Source organism: Centruroides sculpturatus, unplaced genomic scaffold (genome assembly GCF_000671375.1).
Source record: "Centruroides sculpturatus isolate CEXI.00-Female unplaced genomic scaffold, Cexi_2.0 scaffold565, whole genome shotgun sequence".
NCBI lineage: Eukaryota > Metazoa > Arthropoda > Arachnida > Scorpiones > Buthidae > Centruroides > Centruroides sculpturatus.
In genome coordinates this window covers 89,542-111,575 of record NW_019384722.1, presented here as the reverse complement: position 1 = coordinate 111,575, position 22,034 = coordinate 89,542, and the positions used below count along the sequence as shown (strand labels likewise).

The 22,034-nt window shown below is 26.8% G+C and overlaps 1 protein-coding gene across 2 annotated transcripts in view; it reads right to left on the bottom strand.

Moving 5' to 3' along the window:
• LOC111628032 (HMG box-containing protein 4-like) overlaps positions 1–21,979 on the bottom strand; it is a 35,894-nt gene extending 13,915 nt beyond the window's left edge. The window contains exons 1-3 of one of the 2 annotated variants that reach the window (XM_023371752.1): positions 21,958–21,979; positions 13,201–13,582; positions 9,869–10,053 (exon numbers count right to left, since the gene is read on the bottom strand). In XM_023371752.1, coding sequence (XP_023227520.1) covers positions 9,869–10,053; positions 13,201–13,561 — 546 coding nt within the window. In that variant the 5' untranslated portion in view covers positions 13,562–13,582; positions 21,958–21,979. Of the gene's footprint in view, positions 1–9,868; positions 10,054–13,200; positions 13,583–20,835; positions 21,241–21,957 lie in introns of those variants that run through there. The other variant, XM_023371753.1, reaches the window with a different exon arrangement.
• Positions 21,980–22,034: the final 55 nt, after the last annotated feature.

The window sequence follows — 22,034 nt, the reverse complement described above, 5'->3', positions numbered from 1 at the left end:
TTATATGAATTCCATGTTGTACGAGTCACTTAGATTTTACAAATACGTGAGCCGTTCACAGCCCGGCACACGTATTTGTAAAAGCTAAGTGACTCGTACAACATGGAATTCATATAAAACGGAAAAATCAGCAGTGTTATGGGGGGGGTCGACTGTATATAAACTGATAAACTCTATTTTTATTAATATATTTTATGACTTTCGAAAGGTGGCAAATCCCAATTTTTAATTAGATAAGCCCTACTCTCACGTGTTTCAGGCCCTACATTAATAAATTTTCAAATGAAAATCAAACTTTAGTTCTAAACTTTAAATATTCTTTTAGCTCAATTTATTATCTTCATTTTTTTTTACTTCTTATTCCATATTATTAACTCGATTATTAAAGAATTTTGAAAAATTAGTAAGAGCATTCGTAGAGATAGTAACGATGATAATAAATAACGTCATTTTTTAATGTTATTTATTATCGTTATTTTATTAAATGTAGAAACAGCCATGTAAATTATATTTAAATTTTTTTTAGATAACGAGAAAAAATGATTAATTTTAATAGAAAAATTCATTAATTTATATATATATTGCATTAGTAAAATAGCTAAAATAGAATAAAAACAGAAATAATAAACTTTTTGGCAATTTTAAGTATATATTTTGTAAGAATTTTCTTATTTTAGCGAATGAGGAGGAAGTATAAAACAGTATTTTGTAAACATATTCTAAATATATAAAGTGTTTCCTCTATAGAATAATGTTTCTGTGTCGTTTCTAAGTGTTATTTTTACACATAGTCGAAGAAGCTATAGCTTAAGGGCCTCACACTACGATTAGTTTAAAAGGCCATAAAGGCCTCACAGTTTAAATTTATTAATATTTGATCGAAAAACAGCCTGTAATAATCTAAATCTAGACCTTATGAACTTTAACATTCTATAAATTTATGTATATCTAACATACATTTCCTCCCTATAGAATGTATATTCTAAATATAAACTATGTACAGTACTGTACTTAAAAATGTTCCATAATTAAAGTATTTTGTGTATTTATGATAAGTTAATTCTTTTTACAAAATAATATAAGCTTTATTTATCATAATTTATCTTTAGAAAAGTTCCAAACAATTGTTTAAGGTGAAAATTTTATAATTATCATTAGCTTTAAATATCATTAGAACTTGTATATAACGAAAAATAATCTGTTTACATGACGTATTAATTCTGTTTAGAGTTATTCTAAATTTAAACGATAAAAGACCCCGCTGAAATTGAAGAAAATGTGGATTTCTTCATTGGAAGTAATCCAAATTGAGGAAAATCGAGTATAAAGTAATTACTATTTTCGCTTTGATATGTTAAGGAAAATCGTTGAAAGTTTTTCAGTAAAGGGCATTTTCTAATAAGTTTTGAGAAACGATGTTCATAAAATGCCAAGGGAAATAAACATTATCTGAAATTCGATAATATCGCATTCATAAAAATCGAATTTTAAGAGTTATTCGTAGAATAACTCTTAAAATTTGTTTAATTTTGCAATAATGCAGAAGTAGATCAGGATATAACTTTTAATTCTCATAGAAAACAACAAATCAAATTGACAGTTTTATAATCTTCAAAACAAACTCTTCAAATTGTCATCAGAAAATAGTCGATAGCATCGTACTTTACTATAAAACATATTCTTATTTCATACACACCTTTGCGGGAAGATGAATTAAGTAAAAGTAAAGATATAAGTAGATTCCATGAGGGAAAGAACGGAGCACTTTTCCTTCCCTGGGATCGTGATTGAGGTATGTAAACGTACACCCTCGACCATGGGATGTACAGTACAGTACTGTACATTTTGATGCAATATTTCTATAATCTACTCGTGTAAAAATTATTTATCTCCAAGATTTGCCCCTCTAAAATATTCTCATTTGGTAAGTCAATTTACATAAAACTAACAGTCCATTTAACTTTTTGTTTTAAATATGCATGGAAGCCTTAAAAAGATAAGTTACTCTCTTGACCTCTGAGAGGTTCTAAATATAAGTAAGAAACAATTTGTTATTCAAATTTTGTTTATAATAATTTTTAAAATGCCGAATAAACTCTATCTTATTACTTATTATAGTCCTATACATATTTTAAATAAATGATATACATGAAACTGTATTATTCAAATTGAAAACTTTAAAATTTTAAGTATTCAAATAAGCATCATTTCAATTCATGTTATTGAACGTCAATAAACTAAAGGAAGTTCCGATTTTTTTTTTTCTTTCTAAGCTCGTCTTTCTTCTAATATTTTGAACTGATTGCACGAATGATTTATTCTAACCACCAAGAAACATAAAAGTCTCCTCCTCTCGACCATAATTTTTATCTTCGACTTTCTTCCGCATTCTTCTTAAACTTAACATTTTGACATTTCAAAAAAAAAAAAAAAAATTCGTTCATTCGTCTATTTTTTCGATTGTTTTAATTTATGAATGTAAATTATTTTTAAAGTGATCATCCTGGATAACCTCCAAAAGAATGTTTAGTCTACGATAGGATTTCATTTGTTTAAGTAGCTGTTTTCTAGAACCTTTAAAAGTTAATGTTCTTGCTGTTTTATTATTTAAGAACTTCGGAAAGAAAAGAAAAATCTTAAAATTATATTCTTGAGTGATTTTGTAAGGGCTCCAAGATTTAAATCACTCAAATTCTATTCTTTAACCCATACTGTCGCACAATCCTCATTAAATAACATTCGTCAATCTTATATAATTACTTGAAATTTTTTTTATAAATTTTAATAACGTTTAAAGTTTAAAAAAATATATTAAAAATTACATATTATTTTTACTAATTTTTTAAAATTTATTTTTTTTTCTAATTGAAAATGAGATACATCAACTATTCTTATTACGTAAAGGCTTCTGATACAATTTTATTAATTATGATGATTCATCTTGTAAAACATAATGCCTTTATAAAGTTTTGTAAAGTTTATCCTTATTAACTTACACGGATTTAAATCATACAGTGATCAATCCTTCGATAATTAAACTTGGACATTGCTTTGACACGTGTTAAGACAAGATAATTAACTAGAAACATAAACTATTTTTAAGAGGAGAAAAGTTCTAATTTTATTACTAAAAAGTGGGATTTTATATATATATAAAAAAAAAAAAAAATTCAATTGGTAAATGAACTATTCCCATATTAATCTCTGCCTCAAGACATAAGTGATTAAGAGAAATGAACACATCCCAACTCCTTGAACAAGTGAATTAAGTTACAATTCAGTTCAAATCATAATATCAGGTGATATATTCTAATTTGTACATTTATTAACAGTATACTGTAGGGTATATAAATGACTTGACACATAAGCAGAGTACAGGAGAGGATATTTTTAACAATCTGTTGTAAATTGACATTGGGGAACGAAAATGGGCAGATTTTTCAGAAAGTGTCACTAGAGTGTCAGTTAATGATACCTCTCTCTTCGGGTCCCCTTCTTGATGGATGTAGCTGACACTCAAGTGAACGATCGATAGATGTTTCTGTATAAGAAACACTTTCTGGAATGTTTCTAATGTATTGTTACATCAGCTTCTTAAACATGACTTAAAAATAGAAATTAATAAAGAAAATGTCAAATTTTAAATTCAATGGGCTTAAAAATCGATTTTGTTTTATTAAAATAAACAATTATTAATTTTAAATTTTATTCATATTTTTTCTTTAAATTACTACGATTAAATATTTTATTTTAAAATAAATAACGATTTTTATCGCTAGGTAGCGCTGTTGATGGTGGCGCTGTACGTTATTAATAAATTATCCAATAAGCGTAACGTTTCATTTTAAACGATCCAATAAAAGAGAGACATTTCATTTTAAGTGACCAATAGGAACACTTTTATTTTAAATTAACCAATAAGAGTTAAATATCCGATTTGAAAATTTTTAAATTTAAAAAATTAAAAAAAAAAAACACACGATTATTTTTCGATTTTTAAATTTAATTTCGGATAATAAAGAATGTAATTTAAAAGAACGTTTTTGTAATTTTTTATTTAAAATATAAGACAAACATTCTTAATAATAGAAAGAAAGTTTATATTTTTAAAAAGCAGATTAAGTTTCTATTGAATTACACGAACTTTAGAGTTTACAATTAATTTAAAAATTGAAAATTGTTGCAATTTATATGATATTTTATATATTCAGGAAGTAAATTTGAAATAAAATAAATCTCTAATGATATTTTTTAATAAACCTTTTTATGTTCTTTTAAGATGGAGCAAATTACATAATGTATAAACAACCATTTATAAATATTCTTCCCAGGAGAAACATCATTAATTATTCTGTTTCCTAAAGACGATTAGTCAGTCCAAAAAAGAAAAATACCCGGACAAGATTGTATCCCAAGTGTGTCGTTTGAGTATTGTCTTTTAAAACGAAATAGAAAAATATTGTACGATACTTCTTTTATTTTAATGTTAATTTTTAAATATATTCGACTTATATTCAGTGTTTTTTTTAAATCTTTTACAACTATAATTAATGTACAAATTTACTTAAGTGGATATAAAAAAATGAATGAAAACATAATTATTTATTTCTATCACATTATGAAAAGTTTGACTACGCTTATTGGCTAATTTTAAATTAAAATTTACGCTTATTGGCTAATTTAAATTATTTAGTACGCTTCTTTTATTGGACGATTTAAAATTATCTTCTCTTATTGGATGATTTTAAACGAATGCATTTTTCTGATTGGATAACCTTTATAATAATAAATTCAATATTGTATATCTTTTTCTATTTATATTCATATTAGGAATTCTTCAATTTTTTATATTAAATTTTATTTTTATTTTTAAAGTCTGTAATTGCAAAATAAAAAACTAAATAGTAATAGATTCAGACAGATGGATAATATCAAGCTATTTCATGTTACCAAGTTATTATAAATACAGTATATGTCTATTATATTAAGATATATAAATTTATCATGACATTACCACAACTTTATATTAAATATATTAATAGCCCCAATAATTATAAAAATAAATTTTATGAATATTCAACAATAACATAATATTATCAAAGTATAATATTCATCAAAGTTCAATTGCCATAGAACTTTGATGGCAAACTGTACCCACAAGTACCCACTGTATGGCCTGTGGGTACAAATTTTTAGTTCTAAGTACTAGACTCAGCAGATCTTTTCACATTTATTCAGACTCAATAGTTGACCTAAAACTCAACATGTATGAGTCTAAAGTTTGTATGTTTTAACAGCATTAAAGAGAAACTATTAGTCATGAATTAAAGCATTATTAATAGATGTAAGAAAACAAAACATAATTAATAAAGATAACCTGCTTAGATAGTTTTATTTTATCTTTACAAATCATAAAGATAAAATACAAGTATCTTAGTTTTGTTGTCATATCTACAATACAAACATTACAGCTTGCACAACACAATTTTTAAGTCAATTTGACATTTTGCATTGCAAAAAGTTGAAAAGAATCTAAATTGTAAAAAATTGCATGCTGATTCAGAATATAATCAAATAATCAAATGATTTGCCACAAATCCAGCAGAACTGTTTGCAAAAATGAGTATGCATGTTATGTTCATTTATTTGTTTCAAAAACATTTAAAAGAAAAAGCAGATAAATGTAAAAATTACAAAGAAAAGTTTAGAAATCCTTCAAAGTGGTCTCAAAGTTACAAGTTCAACCACTAAATGGCCACGACATTCCAGGGACCCAGGATCAAGTCTGTGGATGAGTAACTTCTTACGTTCATGCTGTAACTGCCAATTCACACAATAACCTGCATAACATTTTCAAGATAATCACACTAAAAATTCAGAAAGTATTAAGATTTCATAAATTTCAAAACTGCATATGTAGTGTGAAAGCAGAATCCTAAATCTGTCTCAAAAAGTCTTAAAAGCCAGTAATTATAAACCTAAGATAAAAAATCATCATATAAACAGCAATAGATCTCCCATTAAATAAAATATTTGTTTCCATTATAATCACATTATTATTTTCTTGTACACTTATATAGAGTTTATTGTTATTTTGTGATATAGATTAAAAAGTTAAAAGTAAAATTTGCAAGCATTTTTTTATTATTNGAAAAATATAAAAACAATAAAAAATTATACTTCAGAAGTTAATTTAGTATCAAAAACGTAAAATATTTGAGTAGCCGAAGACATAGCCGAAGATTACAGCGCCACAGCACTGGCGAAAATTTAAATTTGTCGACTGGAATTCCTTCGGATAACCGATCTTCGGATAAACGACGCTCTACAGTATTTTGAAATTTTGTGAATTTTACATATTTTTAATTTGAAAATAATTGGGTAATAGTAAGTAAACAAAACAACATTTCAGTACATTAAATGAAGCACAGATCAAGATGCTTGACTTAACAAAAATGTGAAAATTGAATGATAATTATACAGTTCAGCGTCCAGAATACTCATTCTGTTTAGAAATGTGTTTTTGTTGTTGCTGCAAAAAATGTACAAATACTGCTTGATATATGATGTTTTCACATACAGTATTTCATACATGATGGCCAATGTGAGTAAAATGGAAGTATGAGAAAACAATTACAAATTTGAATCCAAAATAATCTACTGATGCATTAGTGATCTTTCTCAAGATTGTGTGTGTGTCTGTAGATATATAAGTTAGTGTATATATATATATATATATATATATATATAAATAATAATAATAATATATACCATCTTATATAGTCTTGTGTTTTACAATATACCCATTATGTCTGCAAAATGCACCACTGTATTTCCTGCTACTAGTGAGAATAAGAGGAAGACTATCACTCTCAATAAGAAACTGAAGATAATATCTAAGCTTGAAGGTAGCATGGCAATTATTGTGGTTGCTGTGAGTTTGGGCTATTGTAATCAACAATCTTGACAATATGGAAAAAAAAAGTGAATAAGCGATGCTGTGAAATCTGCAGCATCTACAAAACATGCATCCACTATATCACTAAAAACATGTACTGCTTAGTTTACTGATAATCCAGGCTAAAGCAAGAAGCCTTTTTGAGACTCTTAAAGCTCAACATGATGATCCTACATACAAGTAGGAGTTTACAGCAAGCCATGGATGGTTGGAATGCTTCAAAAGGCCTGTTTTCATAACGTAAAGAAAGATCAGTGGTGAAGATGAAAGCATGATAAGGAAGGTGCCAAATTGTTTAAGGGTAAGACACATCATATAACTGTTGAAAATATTTGACAATAAATATTTAATGCATATGAAACCAGTTTATTCTTGAAATGTATGCCTGAGCATACTTACATTCAAGTCCAAGATAATGCCTGGTTTCAAAGCATTCAAAGTTCATGACATGCTACTTTGTAATGTAGCAGCAGGTTTTAAGTTAAAGTCTGTCTTCATTTACCACTCTGAGAATCCTCAAGATTTCAAAATATTAGCAAACATATGCTTTCTGTGCATTATCAGCATAATAAGAAGGCTTGATGACATTACAGCTGTTTGAAGATTGGTTTTTAGACTGTTTCATTCCAGCAGCAAAAGAATGCTACAGGAAAAACTATCCTGTTCAAAATTCTTTTGATTTTAGATATTGCTCCAAGTTATCCATATCATATCAGTAACAGGCATCCAGATGTCAAAATGATTTATTTATCACCAAATACAACTGCATCAATACAGCAAATGAATCAAAGTGCTACAGCTGTGTTCAAAGCATACTATTTATGCTGTACATTTGCCCAAACAGTTGAAGGAACTGAATCAGCCAAACATTATGAAAGTTTTGGAAAGGCTACAATATCCTAGATTCTATCAAGAATATTGCTGTGGCATGGGAAGCAGTAACTGAGCAATGCATGAATGGTATTTGGAAGAAAATTCTGAAAACGTGTTTGCACCTTCAAAGGATATGATAAATATTCTGCAGTTGGTGATATTATCTACAACAAAAATTTAATTCTCAACAAGCAGCTTAATCTCAACACTGAGACAAAGGACATTCATTGGTTTGTTAATGCTAAGTCTGAAGAGCTTACTAATGAAGAGCTCATTGAACTGAAAGAGAAGAAAAAAGCAGCTGTAGACGAGAAAAAAGAAACACCAAAAACGTTTACAGCAAAGAAATTGGCTGAGGCATTTTCAACAATTGGTAACAGACTATAAATGTTAGAAGAGATGGATTTCAATTATGAATGATTTTCCAAGTATTGACAGACCAATTTAAGATGCACTTGCTTGCCACAGAGAAATTTATAGTGAAAAGAAGAAACAAACAGTCCTGTCTAAGATTGATATCTTTATGAAAAAGTTAACCCAAGAGATGAACCAGTGCCTTCTACCAGTTATTCCTGTGTTTCACAAGACGATATCAAAAGTCCTGTTGAGCATCTCCTTCATCCAGCAACTCCTGTAATTTTTTTTTATGGTTTTATATTATTGCATACTTTTCTGGTGGATGTTATGATATTTGAAAGATTACTGTCTGTATAGCATTAGTATAAAATACTTCTGTACATTTATTCTTTCTTTCCTTTTTTTATGTTCACTTTATGATACAATATGCAATGTTATATACTGTATAACCTTGTATATAACCTATTTTTTCTGTTTATTTATTTTTGACTTGCAATATTTTTAGCTTACAATGTGTTTTTCATAATATAATTTCATTGTATTTCAAAGAGAGACTGTATTTTTATAATTATTGATAGAATACAAGGGTTTTTTTAAAGAGAAATTTTGATGGGATATATTATGTCAGTATACTTTATATTAAATAATAAAATTTGAATATATATTGAAAGCAAAATGTTCCATCCCCACCAAAACTGAAACCAACACTTTTCAAAGAAGCAATGTGTAAGTAGGTCACACCAGGTCACAGGTGGGGTCTACAATTTGTTACACAAAAAGACCACCCATTAACTTCTTCTGTGGACTCAGCATGAATTCGTGGAAAGGTTAACAAAGGGGAAGGAATGTTTTTCTTTAGCAATAGGTGACACAAAGCCTTCACTTTTCACTTAGGCTTGAAGCTGAAGAGACAACTATTTGTTTGCTCCTGTAGCAACTATTCTTTAAGTTTGATTTTTGAATAATAGCCTTTGGTCATATATAAAACACAGATATGCATATTTAGTTTTATTTTTTACGTAACTTTTAATAATTATTTATTTTATTTTGCATTAATTTCTCCTGCATTTTTTGAACCCTTAATTACAATTTTTTAAAGTAATTTCAACTATTTTTCTTTTGTAACATAACTATACAAATGTTTTAATATTGTTTCACACAAAAGATAATCAAATTTTTATTTTTATTTTTTTAGTAATTTCATTAAATTTTGTTTTATAAATTTGCCTGATTTTTAAAAATTTAAAAGTTTAATTTTAAGAAAGTTAACTGTTAATTGAACTATCAGGCTACCTACTTTAGAATAAAAGTAGATTACTATAAATTTAAAATAAAAAACAGTAGATTACTATTAATATAAACCAGTGAAAACTAGAGTTGTGAATTATTACTAATTTTATAATATGTACGAAAAAGATGGCAGGTTTAACATAAAATTCGTATGAACAACATTAAAAGGAGAAATAATCAACTGCTTTTTAATTACATTAGGTTAATTTTCAAGTATATCTCAACTGATAATTTCTTGGTTAAAATATCTGATAAAACAAAGTTTCATATAATAAAAGGGAGGAATATTTTCAAGCAAAACTGTGTTAATAAGGTAATAGTTTTAATTACTACAATCACAACATTAACTATAATTATTTTAACAAATATTTTAGAAAAGAAAAAACTCACCAGCTTTACTTCAACTTTCTTTGCAGGCATTTGTTTGGATATATTCTGACCAGTAGACATTTTTTTCTTTATCATATCATGTGATTGCAAATTTACTGGAAGAATAGGAGATCGAGGGAAAGCATTATCTGAATCGGATTCATCAGAACTGGAATCACTTGTTTCAGAACTTGTAGATGAAAGAACTAAAAAAGATAAACAATTTTAAAATCTTTTAAAATACATTAAATAAGACAAATTAACTGGATTGATTAATTTATATTATCTGTAGTTATCCAAAAAAATCATATTATAATTTCAAAAGTATATATCCATTTTTACAGATATACTGTATATATAAATGAATATACATAAAAATTCATAAATTTATTAAACAACCTAATTTATTCCAGATCATTATGTAAACAAGTTAATTTGATATCTAACTCTATTTCCATTTTGTTGCACATAACACATATACATTGTTATATTGGTTAATAATTTGTAAATTTGATATTGCTAGAGGTGTCAAAATTCACAATTGCTGATAATAAGTTCAAGAAAATGAAAGATTTAGGAATATTTGTTTTCTAGAAATAAATAGCATTTGTATGTTTCAAATAGTAAATTTTCTGCATTTAATTTATTAACTGTCACATATACATTGGCAATATGTTACTGTTCAACTGAAAAGTCATATGGTCTGCAAGATATATAATTTATTTATTCTAATAAATGGGAGATGAATGGTTATCTACAATTATAAATATCTATGGTACTTGAAACTATATATAAATCTTCAGCCTTATATGAAAATTACTGTATATGTGTATTTTTCAGTGTAAGTAATTTTCTGTATGGCATTTTTTCCATGTAAGTAATTTTTTATGTTTGCATATATGACAGTGGATTTTATTGTGCACAATTTTTTATGGACTTTTTTCAAATGCATTTTTTAAAAGAACCAATTTTGTAAGTAGAATAATTCATCAATACTAGCACTGTGCTGATAACCAATATATCAAACTGAAATCAATATATGTTTATTATATTGATATTCTAGATTTTAGCATATTGATATATTAAAGTAATCTTGATATCAAGCCCAATATCAATATCAAAATTTTGGTATAGCTCAACCCTAATCAATACTCTTATTGACTCATTTGAATAACAGATAAGTAATTTTTTGTTAAATAAAAATGATGCTAAGTATTTTATTTATGTAAGTTTGGATGATAAAATTATTTACTCACAATGATCATTTTTAAGAGTTCAATATTTCAGTTTATGCTTTATTTTAATTTATATTTAAATGTGAAGTAAGAATTTGATATTGGAATGTTCAATTCTAAAGATGTTTATCTTGAATAAATATTTTTATCATAAAGACTTCTAAAAGTAATTAAAGAATTTTTATTAATCTATGTTATTAATTTTAATATTTCTGAAGATCAAATTTCATTTNATTATATTTAAACTTAAAGTTAAAAATCATCATTAGAGTATATGACTCTTTGAAAATAAATAATTTATCCTAAATAATTTTATTTTAAACATGTATAATACTTTCTCTAAGAAAAACTTTTAGATGATTCACCAGCAATATTAGCTGGTTGCTATTGCAAATTCACTGACATGCAAATTTATGTTCATGTCTTAACTCTGACAGAAGTGAAATCATTACTTATAATTTTAAAAACTTCCAATAAATATACTAAACAAATTTCATAGACTTATACATAAACAGAATCTTTTTAATAATGCATGGTTATAACAAAAATAAAAAAAAAACAGGATACTGATAAGTTTCTTATCATGCAATAATTAAATATTTGTAAAAAGTCTTTAAAATCATTGTGTGCATGCAAGAAATTTGCTTATCTTAAAGAAATTTAGCAGGATTGGATTAACTTTCCTAAAAGAATATAAAAAATGCAACTAAGAGATTTACAATGGTTGAAAATAACTTTTTAATAGGCAAATTTATTATCATCTTCTTAATTTTATATTAAATATCTACAGAGATTATACTAAAAGTAAAATTTTCAAAATTTTTTCTCTAACATAGTTAAGATCACAAATACAGTGGGTGATCAGATAATGAACAAATCGGATAACGAACACCCCACAGAACAAACACAAGAAGAAACGACATAAAATAATGACTACCGATTGGTCTTCTCTTGTCTTCGGGCAACAATTCAAAACTTTTCGGAGTGTGGCAGACGTCGACATTGACGCTCAAGCCGGTATATACTGATCGGATAGTATTCCTCCGAACTTTGAAACTCTCCCTTGTAATTCCAGCCTTTTATTTTTCTGACAAAACAATTCTTTTGTGTATTTGCAAGACTGTCGGGTAGGTACTTGTTAAGTTTTGCGTCTGTTTTTCTTTTCGAAAGGTGAGAGTATAATAGCAAAGATAGAGAGTGGGCAGAAGATGCCTAATGTTGCTGGGCAATATGGCGTGAACAGGTCTACAGTAGGCCTCAGTTCAATCTTATTTAAGAAAAATACTGTATAATCAAGAAGACTCCAGCAGCTAAAGCAGTAACAAAAATCACTTCTGAGAAATAAAGAACATCAAAGAGTTCGTAATGGAACCTGAAACAGATCTGACGACAGAAGAACGCCTNGAAAAATACTGTATAATCAAGAAGACTCCAGCAGCTAAAGCAGTAACAAAAATCACTTCTGAGAAATAAAGAACATCAAAGAGTTCGTAATGGAACCTGAAACAGATCTGACGACAGAAGAACGCCAAGAACTCTTGAATGAAGAACACCAAGAAACTCAGCAAGATACGTTTTCTTCTGAAAAAAAGGATTAATGCCGATATCTGTTATTAAAGATCCTTTGAAGTGGGAGGATGTCAGAACAACAGTCTTAGAATGGCATCCAAACCAGGTTGAGGCTTGGGATCTCTAAAATTACAATGCTATTAATTACTTACGAAAAATCCTGAAGAAGAGAGAAAAGCAATCGATATTAGAGAGATTCTTTAACCCTTTCAAATGGAAAAACATGACTAATAAAAACGCAAGACTGTGTATTTATGTATTTTTATTATTACATATAAATAAATGTAGTAAGAAAGTATATATTTTTTATTTTTGGGGGTCTCCAGAACGAATTAATTAAATTCCCATTAAAACTTATGGTAAATCAATAATCGGTTAACGAACAATTCGGATAGTGAACAAAGCCTTGGAATGGATTATGTTCATTAACCGATCACCCACTGTATATGAATCCATCATATATACTGTATATAATACATCATAAATTAACAATAAATAAGAAGTGTTTTAAAAGAAGGATACTGAGTTAAAATTTAATTAAATTCTAACCTTGCATTTTTGGTGTCAAAACTGTAGACATAGATGGAATATTCATTCCATAAGAAGTACTACTTTTTACTTCAACTGGTGTACCATCTCTTGATATTATTTTCATAGGTAGAATTTTGTTCATTGTTAAATTATCAGATTTCTTTTTTTGAGGCGACATCAAAGTAAATGGGGGTTTAGGTATTCTTATTGGAGCTACCTTACGTTCACTATCTTGGTCAGAATCATCAAATGATTTTGATTTTTTGCGAGGCTTGTTGTAATTTTCTCCATCACCAGAATCCCAGTCTTCCATTTCAATTAATTTTGCTGATTTCTTTCTAACACGACCTGATCTTGAAATTCCAGCATTTGCTATCATTTTGAATTAAGCTAATTCTATCTGAAAATATTAAAACATTTTATTAATTTCTTTTGCATAAAGCAAAGAATAAGATAAATTTATTTCACATTTATATTTTCAACAGGAGAAATGGAAAAAGGTTTAATATACTTTATAATAATAAATTCAATATTGTATATCTTTTTCTATTTATATTCATATTAGGAATTCTTCAATTTTTTATATTAAATTTTATTTTTATTTTTAAAGTCTGTAATTGCAAAATAAAAAACTAAATAGTAATAGATTCAGACAGATGGATAATATCAAGCTATTTCATGTTACCAAGTTATTATAAATACAGTATATGTCTATTATATTAAGATATATAAATTTATCATGACATTACCACAACTTTATATTAAATATATTAATAGCCCCAATAATTATAAAAATAAATTTTATGAATATTCAACAATAACATAATATTATCAAAGTATAATATTCATCAAAGTTCAATTGCCATAGAACTTTGATGGCAAACTGTACCCACAAGTACCCACTGTATGGCCTGTGGGTACAAATTTTGTATTTCAATATTGTATATCTTTTTCTATTTATATTCATATTAGGAATTCTTCAATTTTTTATATTAAATTTTATTTTTATTTTTAAAGTCTGTAATTGCAAAATAAAAAACTAAATAGTAATAGATTCAGACAGATGGATAATATCAAGCTATTTCATGTTACCAAGTTATTATAAATACAGTATATGTCTATTATATTAAGATATATAAATTTATCATGACATTACCACAACTTTATATTAAATATATTAATAGCCCCAATAATTATAAAAATAAATTTTATGAATATTCAACAATAACATAATATTATCAAAGTATAATATTCATCAAAGTTCAATTGCCATAGAACTTTGATGGCAAACTGTACCCACAAGTACCCACTGTATGGCCTGTGGGTACAAATTTTGTATTTCAATATTGTATATCTTTTTCTATTTATATTCATATTAGGAATTCTTCAATTTTTTATATTAAATTTTATTTTTATTTTTAAAGTCTGTAATTGCAAAATAAAAAACTAAATAGTAATAGATTCAGACAGATGGATAATATCAAGCTATTTCATGTTACCAAGTTATTATAAATACAGTATATGTCTATTATATTAAGATATATAAATTTATCATGACATTACCACAACTTTATATTAAATATATTAATAGCCCCAATAATTATAAAAATAAATTTTATGAATATTCAACAATAACATAATATTATCAAAGTATAATATTCATCAAAGTTCAATTGCCATAGAACTTTGATGGCAAACTGTACCCACAAGTACCCACTGTATGGCCTGTGGGTACAAATTTTGTATTTCAATATTGTATATCTTTTTCTATTTATATTCATATTAGGAATTCTTCAATTTTTTATATTAAATTTTATTTTTATTTTTAAAGTCTGTAATTGCAAAATAAAAAACTAAATAGTAATAGATTCAGACAGATGGATAATATCAAGCTATTTCATGTTACCAAGTTATTATAAATACAGTATATGTCTTTGTAATATAAAAATAGAAATATGGTTATCATAATTAAATTATATCATAATTAAATTATAAAATTTATAAAAAAAATTTCAGTAGATGGCTTGCTATGTTCTACACAAAATAAAAAGAAATATCAAACATTAAAACCATCCTAGGTATTTTTATTAATTTCCTTATTCAATCTTCTATTGACTGCAATCTATCTGCTTGATCAAGCCCAACAGAATTTTATTGTAATCAATCAATAAGACATTATCTAGATTTCTAAAACTAATGTTTAAGTTTGTCAATATTACTGATACTTATAAAAAAATGAAATACATTGCAAGTCCCACTTTGGGCCGATTCTTTTCTTCCAGTTTAATCTAAATTAATTAATAAAATATTATAATTATATATCCAAAATATAGCCCGATAATTTACAGCAGTTATAAGAGTACTTGTATAAAATTTACAAAGTTATTATACAAACATTTAATTTTATATATTCAATTGAACTGAAAAACAGTACAAATGATGCACTTAAAATTACATTATTTGTATTAAAAATTTGGACATTTTCTATTAATGATAACATAGCTGGTCAGGAATTTGTTCAATTTAATTAAAAAAAAAGTGAAAAAATGAAAATTTTTATTTTTGACTACTGTTTGTAATAAAACAAAATTAATTCAAATAGGAAAACAAAAACAAATTCAAATTATTATTCTGGTACTAGAACCAGAATAATAATTTGAATTTAACATTGAAGTTTAAATGTATAAATATTAATCTGTCATTTTATGAATAAATAGGTTAGTGATATTAAATTTGTAATATACATAAGAGTTTTGATAATATTAAAATATTTTCCATTTTTCTTCTAATAATGTAACATATTACTGGTAATGTAACATACTATTGTAGACTACTCTGTATAAAATTAGATAATTCTCAATATAATCAACTGTAAAATTTTATTTTATTTTTATAATGAAAAACTAACAGTTTTTGATATTTATATAAATAACTTAACATTTAATAATGTTCAATAAAACATAAATAACTTATAAATGTTTTTTATGTCATAAATGCATTTTTTTTTTTATATTGAACATATTGAATTCACTAATATTATATATTCTATTCATAAAAAAAAAATCAATTCTAAATGTGCAACTATTTTAAATAGATAGGTATCTTTAGATAACACTATGATGACATTGCTTCTAGTTATATTTAAATTATTTTGATGAATTTATCCCATGTTTTTTTAAATCCTAAATAAAAAAGTATGATATAAACTTTAAAAATATTTAAAGTATGAAACTTTTTCAAATCTGTCATCAAATATCAATTCCATTTTCTCAACAAAGCCAAAATTAAATGTTCATGTTATATTTTTATATAATTTTTATCTTATATTATAAAAATAACTCAATTTTTATATTATAGGTCTCATTTCACATATTTTTGCTATAATGTAATTTTAAAAAATTAAAACAGACATTGAATTAACTTATATCTATATACATATAAATCAATCCTCATGCACATGTATGTTAATAAAAAATAGTTTATAATTCTGCAAATAACTAATTTTACTCTCCAATATTAGAAAACTACATTGAATATATTTTTTAAACAAATAATAATATTGCTATTACAAAATGCCTTACAAAATAATGGAAAACAAAATACATATGGCTTTACACTGTAGTATTATACTGGCTTTAAAGTGCAATTATGTATAATGATTCTCTCTGCTTATTATGAAATTACAAAAAATAAAAAATAAATACTATAAAATTTTCCATTAAAGCAATTACACATATAAAGCAATACACATGCTCAAAAATTATATAACAAACCCAGAGGAATGTAGAGAAAGTTATTATAAACAATTTTGACCTTAAACAAGAAAGCAATTTGTGTTAGTTTACAGTAGTGGTTTCCAAAGTCAGTGCTACTGTACCCAGAGATACAATGAATAAATATAAGGGGCAAAAAAAGATGCAAGGAGTGGCAAGGGATGCTAGAGGTAAGGTCTTGACTGAACAGTGACTTAGATGAGGGTTTGGGTAAGTGGCAACTTTTTCCTTTCTTCCATTAAAACAGGTAGGAAGAATTATTGTACAGGTAACCCCCACATAACACGGGAGTTATGTTCCAAAAAATTGCCATGTTATGCGAATCTGTGTTATACGAAACAAAGAACTAGTGCGAAAAGGGGGGTTAGGTTCCAAAAATTAAAATAACATGTTGTTAAATCCTTATTTAAATCAGATTTATTATTCATTTTTTTCATAGGTAAAATACTTATTTATTATTTAAGTAAATATTTTACCAGAGGATTATTCATTTTATATGATGATCTCAGCATCAGCATCATCAACTGGTAACAGTTTGTGGGTGCGTTCGTTAATAGCGGTCGCTCTGCAACGGGAGTGTGCTGCCATTTGTAAGCATTTAGGAACGATGGTGAAAGAAAGATGGCAGTGCCTGCACTATCGATAGTATCGCATGGAGGAATCTATAATTCTTAAATGAGCTTTTAGTGGCAAAAGAAGGGTCCCAATTGTGTAATTTAACCATTAAATGGATTATTTGTTGAAAGAGCATTCAAAGTAGCCACGAAAACAATTAGAATGCTCGCGTGGAGTTACTTGGAGGTATAAAAGAATGCACCCTTTATTACATTTTATGTTGTACGAGGGTTTTACCCAATTTGCGAACTATGTTAGAGTGAACCTGTCCTATAAAACCACCGTGTTATACGGGGGTTACCCATATTTAATGGTTTCCAAATATGAAGAACAATGTACTGTAAGGACACAAAGTATGAGGTTCATAGAAAAGTTTTTCTAAGAATATTTTCAGCCTTTCTCACAGAAGGAAAAATGGGTTGGGGGCATTGGATATAAGTTTATGGAACCAAGGGGAAGTGGCTCAAAAAGTTTGGAAATAACAGGTTTACAGGATATTGGGTATTAGAAGTTAACTGAAAGTAGGCTGCTTTTTCAGCTTCAGTGTTTTGATGGGAAGCCACCACTAGTCTGCAAAACTTAGTAATGTTAATGAACTTATAAAAAATAAATAAATATAGAATGAACTCACAAAAAAGATTAAGGTGTTGTGTAAGGCTGAAATAAATGACGACACAATATAAAAATTCAATTTTATCTATATTAAATAAACCACAAGTTACAGAAATTACAAAGGAAAATACGGATACAATCACATTTGATTAAAGTTCAAAATGATAAAGCCATTTACAGTTTTATACAGCCAACAATTTAACAGAGACTCTTGTATACATTCAAAAAGTGGGCAAATGATCTTGAATTGTTCCTACTGACACAAAAATTTTGTCAGAAGCAGCTAACCTGATGTAAACTAGAGTTTTCGTATAACTCCACAGAAAAATCTAGTGGTGATGCATTTGGAAGCCTTAGCTGGATTTACAAACCTATCACTTCTGATCCATCAAAATCTAAAAATGTGGTTAAGATGCTCATGAACCAATTATTCAAAGTAAGCTGGAACACCAATGTGCTTAAACTATGTTCTCAAATCTAAAGAAACATTTTCAAGCAATCCTGGCCACATGTCCTCAAGAAAAATAGCATAAGTAGTTGCAAACAACCAAGGAGATAACAAATAGAGCCAGATCAGGAAATCACAGAATGCCAGCATACACAATGACTGAAAAATATTGTTGATATTTACAGTGATGTGTTACTCATGGAATGTCATGTGTCCCAAATGAAACTGTTTTTTTCTTTTTATTTTGCATTGTACACCTTTTTGGAAGAGAGGTTTCATCAGTAAACATTACATTTTAAAAGAATTCTAGATGCAATCTGCTTTGGCAAAAAACAAATAAAAAATTCAATTTGTGCAGAATAATCTTCACAGTAGTATTTGTATACATACGAGTATATGGTGATATTGATAAAAGAATAAGAAGTATTTTCATGGATGATATTTCATATTATGCCTCAGTTTACATGGAGGTTATTAATAATATTACAACTAATTAATAGTTCATAAACAATATTACTATATTAGTACCATAACAATACAATTGCTCTGGTATGAATAGAGAGATCATTTCCAAGTCATTACAATACTTCAAGTTGTAATGTACAAATTGGCTGGTGTATCCAGCATTAACTTTGCCTATGAATGAACCATTTTCTTTCAATTGACTCTGAATTGAAGTAGAAACAGAATGATGAGTACACCTTCAGTTAAGAAATTGTTGACAATACATTTGCTATGCCTTTCTACTATTCCTATAAACACTACTGTTACTGTAAGCATAATGTCCCATGTATTCATAAGCATAAGTTATACTGTCCTAATAGAAATGCTTGTTAGTAAGCTCAGCCCTGTCAAACTGTTTCATAATTAACAAAATGCTAGTAACACTGTTTTTATCCAAAATAAACTGTCACAATTGCATAGCCTAATTACAATTACTTGGGCAATACCATTTATTATTCATATGAAGGAGATAGGGTTATTAGAAGTTTGGCTTTCCAACAGAACACTAAAGTTGTGAAAGCAGCCTATTTTTGATTAACTTTGATCTCTTGTATATCAGACTAATGAAAATTGACTCCATGTTTATGAGATCAAAATTATTTACAATTATTTCCTCTATCACACCTAAAGTTTGTCTACTTAATTTTTGAGAATTCTGTATATATTTTACATCATACGCTATAATATATAAACAAATAAAATTTCAAATTTGATATTTAAAAATAATTCAGTAAAACTTTCTAAAATTATTAGCAATTGCTTGGTTAAGGTACAGTAGCAGCAATTAGTATTTTGATAATGATTTTCAAACCTGCCAGCACTGGTGTAATTAGAAATTTTAGTCCCTTACTCAAAATATGATAAATGGCCATCTGATTCTTAGGGTCTAGCTTCTCCACATTCATTATGATATAAGAATTTAAACATAATTTTTAAAGTACCAATTTTAAAAGTTTAAATTGTTAGAAAATATTATAGGTCAATATATTAAAAATTTCTTTTGTTAAATTTAATATTGAACAAAAAAAGGAAACACATTTCAAAAGTAATCTACAAAAATATTTATAAACAAAATTAAAATTATTATTATATTTTATAGCATATAAGATGCACCTATTTTAGCACAGAATATTTAGGAAAAAATATATTTAAGCTATCTATGTCTTTAACAGTTCGTCTCTAAAATTTTTTCACTGTACTCTGGTTTAAAAAAAAAAAAACATAAATAATGAACCTAATGTAACATAATTTTCTGAAAGATATAAAAACAAAACATTATTTTTATAATTAAATTGCCTCAATGTCCTTTTTTCTTATTAATATGTAAATTTTCGACTATAAATTCGTATCTTCTATTATCAGGACTTATTATACTGGTTTTACAGATAATATTACAAAGATTAACAGAAAACAATTTTTATTTTATTTCATATACCTGTATACTTTATTTCATATACAGGTATATGAAATAAAATAAAAATTGTTTTCTGTTAATCTTTGTAATATTATCTGTAAAACCAGTATAATAAGTCCTGATAATAGAAGATACGAATTTATAGTCGAAAATTTACACATTATTTTTATAACTAATCATTTTTATAACTAATTTACTATTTAAAACAGCATGATAAATTAGTCAATATGTAATTAAAAATAATTTAATCTTATTTCTTAAGTGACTTATTTCTTAATTTTTAATACCCTTTATTTAGAGAGAAACTGAAGCTAGATGCCATTTCTCTATATACCTCTTGAATTACACACAACTTGATTTAGTAAAATATTTTTAAAACAAAAACACAAAAATGAAAAGAATAAAGCACATTGTTCATCTAAAACAGTGTTTCTCAACAAGAGCGATATTGCCCCATGTGGGTGTTTTTTCCATGTTGAGGGGGCGATTAGTAACAATTTATATTTTGGAGGGACAAAAAACAATTTTCTGGCAATATAGTAAAGCATTATAGTAAGAATAATTAGATATTTTATTTGTTATATCATACAATAATTAAACAAATAACATTATACTAGTCACTAGTCTATTCAATGCAGTATGAATTTGGCGTTAGTCTTGGCTCTCGGCATCAGAATTTTAAAGTGAAGGGGGCGACAATTCGTTAGAGGTTGAGAAACACTGATCTAAAATTTCAAGAGAATTAAACAATCAGAGCCAGATTTATGGGCAGGAATTCTGGACATGTGTCCAGGAGACTCTACAAAAAGAAAATAATAAACATGAAAATAAAAAAAAAGGAAGAAATACGAAAAAATTCAGGAAACAAAATACAGCAAGATATATTTATAATTAGCATATGAATTTAAAGTAGAAAACATTATAGTAGTAAACTATAGTAGAATTTTCAGGAATGTTAGTTGCTAAGGAACCTCCAAAGCTACGAGTGCCAAATGTTAGTTGCTGGAGGGGGCCTCCAGAGCTATGAGTGCCAAGGTCCCCACATAAATAAATCTGTACTCGTAAACAATAACAAGTTTGATATTTCAATTTGAAACTTTCAAAGTCAAACAAGTTTAAAATAAAAACAAATGTACCGAAGTAGAGAAATGAGAAATATTTTGAACCTCCAAATCCAAAAACATTTCTCATACAATAAATTTATCACCTGTCAAGTCTGTTTTGGGTATTCTGTTTTGTTTTAATCATATAAAACCTTAATTCTCTAATTCTAGAACTTTTATGTTCTAGAATTACAATCTCTTAATTTCTAATTCTAGAACTTTATGTTCTAGAATTAAAAATTGTAATTCTGGAACAAAACTCTAATTCTAGAACTGACCAATAATCGGTATAAATAAATTTCTTACGAGATGATTTTACATTAAAATTAACCGCCATTTTTCTGTTTGTTTACGTCGAGGAATCTAAATGTAGACAGACGACA